The 9,771-nt window shown below is 48.7% G+C and overlaps 2 protein-coding genes across 4 annotated transcripts; one reads left to right on the top strand and one right to left on the bottom strand.

Moving 5' to 3' along the window:
- Window positions 1–563: 563 nt before the first annotated feature.
- Window positions 564–5,131, bottom strand: LOC135377353 (mannosyl-oligosaccharide glucosidase-like). Of its 3 annotated transcripts, none has more exons than XM_064609711.1 (3): window positions 5,091–5,131; window positions 3,860–4,419; window positions 564–2,926 (listed from the first exon to the last, which is right to left on the bottom strand). In XM_064609711.1, exons 1-3 carry the CDS (start codon window positions 5,092–5,094, stop codon window positions 1,037–1,039), a joined length of 2,454 nt encoding a protein of 817 aa, XP_064465781.1. In that variant the 5' UTR covers window positions 5,095–5,131; the 3' UTR covers window positions 564–1,036. The 3 variants fall into 3 exon arrangements, with proteins under 3 accessions (XP_064465781.1, XP_064465782.1, XP_064465783.1); XM_064609712.1 differs by having other exon boundaries at window positions 4,972–5,130; XM_064609713.1 differs by having other exon boundaries at window positions 3,860–4,416; window positions 4,972–5,130.
- Window positions 5,132–5,332: 201 nt separating this feature from the next.
- LOC135396712 (uncharacterized) lies at window positions 5,333–7,187 on the top strand. Its single transcript, XM_064627850.1, has one exon. It carries the CDS (start codon window positions 5,657–5,659, stop codon window positions 6,893–6,895), a length of 1,239 nt encoding a protein of 412 aa, XP_064483920.1. The 5' UTR covers window positions 5,333–5,656; the 3' UTR covers window positions 6,896–7,187.
- The last annotated feature ends 2,584 nt before the right edge of the window (window positions 7,188–9,771 follow it).

The raw sequence follows: 9,771 nt of genomic DNA, 5'->3' as shown, positions 1-9,771 counted from the left end.
TGCCAATCTTTGTCCAACATTTGTCTAACTTGTCCCACTTTGTTCAACTTTGGCCGACATTGCCAATCTTGGTCCAATATTGGTTCAATCTTTGTCCAATATTGCGGAGACATTGCCAATATTGCGCAAAGATGTTGTGCTGCTTGGGATTCGCTGAAATTTCTTCCCTGCATCGCATGCACAGAGGTATGAATGAACGCTCAAAGAAACGTGCAATTTTCAAAAGCTTGAACTTGAATGGGTTGGTTGCATCATGCCAACAGTGTGCTACATGCCAGAGTATGTTGTAGTTGGTGAGATAGTTAGCTCCAATGTTAGGAAGCCTCAGCCCTTCCTATTTGTTCTCGAAACCATGTGACTGTCACACTTGCGCAGATGCTGGCCATCATGTCAAAGTCTGAGGATGTTCTATGTTATGTCCAACACCGACTTTGCTGTAAAACTTGGAAGGTAGGTTAACTTGGATGCGAGTCTAGATTCGCAAGAATTTACAAGCTTCAGCTGAGCAAGCCACAGCGTGAGCAGTAAGACGCAGGATTTGAGTGATTGTACAGTCGAGCACCTCGTTTTACTTGAAGGTCTTTATCCATTTTTTTTTATTTCTTTCTTTATTACCCATTATTCCAGCTGTGTCACAAAAATCGCGTGACCAGCTTATTTTATTACGTTGCGCTAGAATTAAACAAAAACTGCCCCACCAAAGTTCATATCCACAACAATGCGTCGTTGGCACACCCTTAAAATTGCTCCCTCAAGAAGTACGACAATGCAGAGAGGTCTCCTCAAATGATCTTCCCCATGATTGGACAAATCGTTTGAGGAGACCAATGAGAGGGAAAGAGGTTTCTTTTGCTCTCTGAATCGATGAGTCCGGTTCCTTCTGCGTTGGCATCAAGGTACGTGACAGCATCTTTCGTTTCACGAGGAGAAATTTAAGAGCGAATGTACTACAGCACGCATCACTCGGAATGGCGACATTCCCAACAGTCCTTCCCGTACTGGACAAACACCGTCCAGCACGAGCAGCACGCTCCACTTAATAACGTTCTCCCATGAGGAGCACCACCAATGCCGACCAGCCCGTAAACGGGTGCGCCCCTTGCCCTTTACCCGTTGTGTCCTGGTACTGCTCCCATATGTACTTTGTGCAACGATACTCGCGCAAGACGTTGTCCACGACATTCTTCCGCAGCTCCTTGTACAGTGCAAAGGCCTGCTCCTGGTGCGGCCCCGGAAGCTGACTGTAATGATAGAGCGCACGCACCGCCAGGTAATTCACGTTAATCCAGATCGGGCCTCGCCAGTACGGCGGGTCGACCTCCGTGTTGTACTTCATGTAAAGCGGCGACGTCTTGGCCAGCGACCTCAGGCCATAGTCCGTCCAGAGGAGAGACGGCTGCCGCAGGTCCGACAGGAGCTTTCCCAGCGTCGGACTGTCCGAGGGCAACACTTGCAGCAGCAGCGGAAACAGGCTCACGTACCCAAAGTGCTGCACGAAACGGAGGGCGGGAGACTCGAGGGCAAGACGGACCTTCGGTAAATGCTGCGGTGGGTGTTGGCCGGGCGGGGTCTTTTGGTTCACGAGTTTCACACGGTCCGTGTGCAGGCCGTAATCACAGTAGGACTCCGAGACGGGCGACCAGTGCAGCTTGTCCAGCTCCTCGGGGTCACTTAGGCGGCGCGCTGTCGCGACGAGGTCGACGGGAGATTCGCCCACCACTTCGGCCATGCGTGCCAGGATGCGCGCTGCGAGCGCCATCCAACAGCGTAGGTCTACGTGCCGTTCGTCGTCGCTGGGGTGCGACGCGCGCGGGTAGTCGTCTAGTCCGGAGGTGAGCGTTTTCGGGTTGAGCTCGCTGCGGCTGGCGGCGGCGCGGCCGCGCCACCGGTAAGTACCGGGCAGCTTTCCTACCTGAGTAGTGTTGAGCCAATGAAAGAGCCTGAGGAGACGCGGAAAGGCACGGCGAAAGAAAGCTACGTCTCTCTCCGCTTCTGGGCTGTTCAGCAGAGTCTCAAACGCCAGCAGGAGCGCGGGAGGGTTGGCATTGGTGTCGCGCTGCACCACGAATTCCGCGGGCACCTGCGCCCTCGCTTCGAGGCCCAAGATTTGTTCCCGCGGAATCCACCCGTCGACGTTTGCCAGGTCGAGCCAGTGAGCTAAGATGTCCTTCGAAATCTCGGCGTCCCAGCGACTAATGAGCAAGTTGTGGAATCCCTCGTCCCACAGAAACCCGCGCGGGAAACTGGATCTCGAGGGAACTGCCGTGTACAGAGACGCTGGCCAGTACTCGACCGGTTCCTTGTTGTAGGCTGACTGCACGAGAGAGGAGCCATGAAAATAGCCGATACCTCCGAGGGTATTGCTGAGAATTTCTTTGGCCATGTTCCTCTCCTCCTGCGTATAGCTCTTTGCACTGAGACCAAAGAGGCGTTCAAACTTCTCCTCAAAGTCGGTCACTCGCCTCAGAAGCTCCGCGTCGTACTCTTCTCCTTCGAGAGAGTTTTCACGATCTTCGAAGCTGGCCGATTCGAAGACCACCTCCATCTCGTACGGCGGCTGAACGGTGACCTGAGTCAGTATGAAGTTGGGCACGCGTTTTTGCACGTTCTTGTCCGAGGGGATGTTGTGGCCCCTCACAAAGTACAGGCGTGGCCCTCCCTTCTTGCCTTGCACGGCAACGATGTTTCCTACGACTGTCTCTTTAAGAGTATGCATCCCCGTGGCTACGGTGCTCAAGAAATTGTGGTGCATGACTTGTTTGGGCTCCCTGTCTACGAAACGAAGCTGGAACTTGCCGAGCTCGTCGCTTTCGCCGTGCACAGAGTGTAGGGTAGACACGTCGACTGAAGGGGTGACCCTGCCGTGCCCGTCCGTTGCCACGTAGAAGAGTAGCGAAATGGGCACGGTGACCGTTGCGTTTTTCTTCTGCAACGAGATATGCGAGAGAAATTATTCAGACGGTGAGTCCTGCCTTTTCTTACGTATCTGTCATCCTCCAACAGAATTGGTAGACAGTACAATTTCAGCTGTAATAGACGCTACACAAAATGAAAGCGCCCCTTCTAATTAATTTTGTGAATCTTCCGCATCCGCTCGATGTACGGCTCTGTCGCACAGTTGTTAGGTTCGGGCTTCCCACTGGTAAATGTCACTACGTCAGCGTCAGGTATGTCAGGCCAATCAACAATGTCCAATCAATGTCAATGTCAACAATCAAATGTCAGGCCAAACACTTTTATCGAAGCTGTGGTTGTCTTTAAAGAAACTCGGAAGAAGCAATAAAATACCTCCAATTTTTATGCGTGTATTGCTTTGGAGTCAATACCAGGGGAGGGATAATGCGTTGATGAACAGCAGGAGGCATGCATGAAGCAAAAAAGGTTGAGAACCGCCGTACTAGCAATAGCAATGGGTTGTGCTATTTTCCATAGCCTCTATTTCGGGCACAATACAGTCAGACAACTTGCATACCTTGTAACATGCGTAATCTGTGCAGTGTCGCATGTTGTTTTTCTGGAATGTTTTACGACATTTCGGTATTTGGTTATCTTTTTAGTATTTTTTACTTTAGTATATCTTGTATCTAAGCTTGACGTGTTCAGTTTTTTTTGCTCAATTGTTTGTGTTTATGATGCCACTGTCTACTACTGTATTGCTAAGGACACAATGTATTTATGTAGCCCCAGTGTGACCGAGTGAGTGGCCAGGAGCCCGTACTAGCAGAAGCCATTGACCCCAGCCCCTGCATCATTCTCCCATTGCTCTTTTCAGTAAATTTCAAACTTCCAACTTACCTCCGCTACAAGGGCGAATGACGCCCGACACTACATAGCCGCTCAGAACCACAACACGTCTTACCCTCGGTTTGACACCAATGCGTGCGGTCCAGTCACCACCGTTACGGCCGCCTGCTCTCTTGACGAATGAAGTCTCGATTTTGTACTCTCCGTCCAGAATGCTCTGGATGCCGAAGTTGACGCCGTCGTGCCGTAGCCAGCCGTACTGTGCGAGACCGTCCCCTTTGCTGCACCAGTGACGAACCGGTAGTACCCCGCGGCTGAGGGCTTGGGGGAACCACATGAGTCCGACCGAGAGGGGACGCGAACTGCGGGTTTTAAGTCCAAAGTACAGGGGACTGCGGTACGAACCCCAGTACCTGTCGGGAACTTCCAAGTCACTCTTCGTGACAACCTTTGGTAGGTTCAGCGGCGTCACCACCCACGTCTCCAGGTAGTGGAGGTAGCCCATGTAGATGATGACACACAGCACCACCACGGCGTTGAAGATGACGAAAATGACAAACTTTGAATCGAATCTGGACTCTGGCTTTTTTTCCGGTTCTTTGGATTTCGCTAAGCTCTCTTTGGAGGACGGTTGGCTGCTGTCTCCGGTTTTTCTTTGACGCACACCCATACCTGCTATAGGAAAGATGAAAATTCAGTGTTGTGTGCGGAAGATTCTTCCCCATGAAACCAGTGCAAAAACTCTCAAAATTTTGACCGAGGAATTTTTTTTTCTATCTGCTTCGGCATGATTTTTTACTGCACCCCTTTAACCCTATCAAAAACCCTTCACTGTTGACTGCAATGTCCCTGAGTTTCCCCTCTCCCACTATGAAGACGTCATCACGGTAAGCAACGAGAATTGGCCGAGGCAGACCACAATTAGGGACGACACAGACACGTGTCCAATGACGCAACTGACATCTGCTCGCTTGATCGCTATATCTCCGTGCAACTGATACAATGTTCTCGTTGTGTGACTGATCTTAGCAGTCGTGCAGTATACTATATGTATTTATACTAAACAGTTTCATTATCGGTCGCACTCAAACTACTGAGGAACTGCAATATAATACGTTCGCAGTAAAGTAAAGTAGCTTTGGCAGTCAAACTTTGCCGCCGGTACAGCAACATGGGCAGAGAAATTGCAGTCCGCATAATAGTGATCATTCGCAAATACGCGCTCACCAATTTGATGAGCCTCCTTTCATCCAGTTCAATCAACTGCAAATACAAAACGTCTAAAGCTGGCAAATTGGCAAACCAAGAGGAAAGTTCGCCGGCAGAGAGTACGGAACGTTACGTACACATGCAGACGTAGCGAAAAGCTGCGCGACGGCAAAACAAACCAAAGCGAACCTTTGATATTTGATAGCAGTAAAGGAAAATACAAATGAATCAGAAAGAAACATTCTTTAATTTTATTTAACTTGACGTGGCGCACAATTATTATTTTGATATGTTAAGGCTGCGTTTAGTCAGTTTAAGTTTCATTGAACTTTATGGGTCGGTCTGCTGCTGCCACCAGGAACGTCACATGTCACACAGGCAGTAAAGGGGTAAAGGCCGGTATGGCACTATAAGATACCGTAGTGATGAGCCGTAGCGTATGTGGCGTATATTTCTGGCTCGTATTATCATTCTGTCGTGATTTCCAGGAAGCAACCAATGGAAAACGCCCTAATTAGCCCGGAGTGAGTCTTGATTCGGGTGCAAGTTCACATCTCTAGGGTTTCCAAGCTACGGGATTTTCGACTTTGGATCTTACACGCGGGATTTTTGCATCTGGATTTTTATCTGTTGCATTTTCAACTTAGGATTTTACAACATGTTTTTTTGCAATGGTCCTTGACTCTGTTGTTCAGCGAGAGGTATGTTTACAATTATAAACGTCACCGAAGACAATGGTAATCTCAAATCCCCACCGATCCGCGCTCTGAAAGAAGCCCTGAAAGCGCAGACAGTTGACAAAATATGGGCTGTAGCTCCGGGTCATGTGTTCTACGTCGTTCGAGGTGACAGTTGTTTGCACACATGTAGCCTCTATGAGAGTTTGTCTTCAAACGTGAAACAAGCGCCTGTGAACTCGCCACTGATTAACTTAATCGGCGTGGGGAGCGGCTACGTGATCATTGTCGCTGAAGACGGCACAGTGCAAGTCTTGAAGCATTCCCCCGAAGAAGGTTGGCTGCCAGCAGGACGTATTTGTCTCCCAGAGGGCGATCCAATTGTTCGGGCCGCGTTATGCCAAAACCGATACTTCTTTTGGGTCCGTCAAGGACGAGGAGCGCACCCAGCTGTTTCGTGCGCCCTGTGGAGGTGCATCTTCTCCCCCGAAGACTGCACCGTTACCAGCGTTTGCTGTCTAGCTGTCGGTTTGCCCGTACATAGCCTCTATACATTTGGAACTTCCGTAACAGTCTTCCCGTCGGCCCCCGACGTAACAGCAATTTTTTGGACGTTCACCGAAGCGGACACATTCAGTTTATCGCCGATATCTCAACCAACGCAGCATCTGTACAGCAGTACCTTTGAGCTGCCACTCGACGCCGGCTTTCAGTACAGGCGTCACCTTCGCCTGTGGCGACTGCAAGACCGAGCCGCGCAGGTCCTAGACGTTTTGCCGTCCCATCTTGGAACCAGCCTGTACATTTTTGTCTGGGACGGCACACTAACGACCCTGAGCATCTTGGGTCCGAATCCACGAACTCTACAACTGGAGACCGGATTGGAACGGCCCGTAGCCTCTTTTACCTTTGGTCCTGTTATCGTGCTTGTTAGGGAGAAAGAATTGACAGTTTATGACGTGAAAACTGGAAAACAGATGCAGCACAGCGAGCCTGTACCGGGAAAGCTACGCAAGGTATTGGCCGTCATCGGAGGCTTCTGTACGGAAACCGGCATCCACCGCCTGCGTCTGCACCAGGACGCAAAGGACGACAGACTGCCGTGCGTGCTGCAGAGCGAAGCCCTGCAACTCTGCTTCTCGCTGCCCGACTGCGACGTCGACAAAGTGTCGACGGCGGTTCGAACTAAGTTGCACAGGATTCTGGAGCCGTTAGTCGACTGCTACCAGAAGCTGCAGGTGGCAAGAGATGCACTGTTAGTTTGACTATAGTTAGGAGAGATATTCCCCTGCAACCTTCAGAATGTTGGAGATAGGGTTCCGCATTTTCTGCATTTGCCAACACACACCAGACAGATTTTTTTTTTTTAATTTTTAATTTGGCATTTTCCTAAAAACTCAGAATTATACCGCTGCATATGGTGCTACATGCCGAAAATGCCGGTACCCGATTAAAGTGGAGTGCGGGGAACACCGCCCTTCAGAGCCGTTAGCCTCTAGTTCGAGGAAAAGCCTTCCCCTGTACAGGGGCGGAACCAGACCCTCAGTTTGGGGGGGGGGGGGGGGGGGGGGGGGGTTCTTTGTCGGAGCACGTAGTGGGGGAGGGCAGAGAGGGAAATCCAATGTATAAACCAATCCAATATCCAATCCAATATACAGTCAACCCTTGATTTATGAACCTTCGATTTATGAATTCCCTCGTTTTATGAACACGAGCACGGGGAACCAAACTTTTTCCATTCATTTTTCCCTCGTTTTATGAACCTCGATGTTCGAATAATGAACGGAATTTCTGGGAACCAACTAGAAGTTGCCCAGCGTTTTTGCCCTCAATTTATGAACGGATCGTTCCGAGGTCAACAGAAACCTTCAAAGGGATTATTCCGTGGTGTTACACTCTTAAAAATGAACTTCACCGCATAGCACGCTCCTAGCCAACCACCATCTCGAATGATATCGTTATCTGCCCCGATTTGTTGAAAACGGGAGGCGTACGCCTTTTTTATGACACTTATGCTGTTCATAATTGTCACAAAAAGGCGTCCGCCCCCCGTTTTCAACAAATCGGGGCAGATAACGATATCATTCAAAATGGTGGTTGGCTAGGAGCGTGCTATGCGGTGAAGTTAATTTTTAAGAGTGTATGAATGACTCCTGAACGGACAAAACGTTTTCCAGGTATTGCTCCCTCGGTTCTTGACCCCTCGAAATCCGAACAACAAACGGGTTTGCCGGGGTCGCACAAGGTGCGACCCAGTGTTCCTGACCTCAGTTGATGAATAAGGTGGTCGCTGTCACCCGGAGATTAATAAACGGAGGTTAAAAATCCCGAAGGAAATCAGAGAGCAGTCCAGTGCGAATGTGGTGACATCTCATCTTTCCAAGATTGACACAGCGGAAGGCATGGTCCAAAGCAAAATTAAACAATTTAGTATTGCATAATAAACAGAGTGTGAATGCGCTAAGTCTGTTCTTTGTGAGATTGATACAGCAGAAGGCATGGTCAAAAGCAAAATTACACAATATATGGCATTATAAACCAATCCCAACTCGGAAATACTGCTCCATTTGCTCGATAGTACTCCGTTAACGGAATTTTCGATTTATGAATCCCTCGATTTATGAACGATTTTTCGGGGAACCGAGGGTGTTCATAAATCGAGGGTTGACTGTATAATGTTTTGGGGAACCCCCCACTGCCCCCTGTAACACTTTTATCGGTGGGTTAAGGGGATTCAAGTTTATGCGGAACCCTCCTACAAAGGAAAGGACATTCTTTGCGTTCTGAATGTCCTCCTACTAAGCTGCCCCCCTTTCATGAGTCGCCCCCGTATAACTCCCCTTAGTGATAAAAGCTGCCAATTTTTCGGCATCTGTTTTTCGTGAAGATGTTTTGAAATGCCAAATATCCAAATTTGACCAAACATATTAATGCCGAAAAACGCCCGCCACATCTCCCCAGGAATAAATGCTGAAAATGTGGAACCCTAATTATAGAATACCTTGGAAAGCCGTTCCTCCTTGTGCTATTTAGACAAAGTTGTCGTCGTCAGATACTTTTTTTTACCACTTCCCAGGTTTCTCTGAAACCCCCTGCCAAAAATGATTTCGTGGTGTTTTGTAACGACTGTTTCACCTGATCAGATGTGCTATTCCATGTGTCTGAGCAGCATAATGCATTCCGTGGAGTTGAATACCTCTGAAATGTTTCGATTGAATGGCCCTCGTCACAAATGGTGAAACTGATGTTGACGTATAACCCTGAATTAATCAATCGGCACCAAATTGGTGAGACAATCCTTGCCATTCTACTGACGATCATCATCCAGCAGAAGTTTTTTTTTTTTTTTTTAAGTGTACTATGGATGTAATAGCATTTCAGTTTGGTGCTAGTAGTATTCTACCTATTTCAATTGTGTTGTACTGCTAGCTTCTGCATCTGTGATTGTGTGCATTGCATTAGCACCTGCAGTGAATGATGTATTGATGACAGTATTGCCGCAAGACAGGGTCTTCCATGCTAGGACAAGAACCAATAAAGGGCCGTACTGTTTGTCTCATGAGCTCATCACAAAAATTCAACTTCTGACACTTGATGTAAGGAAAATCCAGCCACCTGGTGACAATAGGTAGAAGGAAGTGCTTTGCGTTGAATTGTCAATATTTTAAACGGACGAAATAGGTAATAAGTTTAGGCTTTACATCGTGAATTAATCTCCCCACTCTAGTATTCCTTAATTAACGTGTGCTAAAATTTCTGCGCCCCATGTTGAACATCCCTCATGGCAGACGGCGTGTCTAAGCATCTTCTATTGTGGCACCGAGCCCAGCGTTCAAACCCAGAAGCCCAACGGGAGCATACAGCAGTGGCTGCGTACAAAGCGAGGTGCTGGCCTTGGTAGATGAGTTGGTAACCCAGACATGGATGCCAGCTAAAAGTTGCTCACCAGACGTAGCGTCTGGTGATATTTGTCAAAGGAGCAACTTAGCATTGCTCAGCTGCTTCATTGATCAGTCTGTCTTCACTTATGAGCTCTTTGAAGGAGTTGACTCGTTCCTGGAGGGTGCGCAGATTATAGACCCCTCTCGCGTGCTCGAGGTCAGCTTATGGTCATCATTCTTGTACAAGGGCGCATGCCGTT

This window comes from Ornithodoros turicata, chromosome 1 (genome assembly GCF_037126465.1).
Source record: "Ornithodoros turicata isolate Travis chromosome 1, ASM3712646v1, whole genome shotgun sequence".
NCBI classification, from domain to species: domain Eukaryota; kingdom Metazoa; phylum Arthropoda; class Arachnida; order Ixodida; family Argasidae; genus Ornithodoros; species Ornithodoros turicata.
Note: the sequence above shows the minus strand (reverse complement) of the source record. Positions and strands in the feature narration are given on the sequence as shown.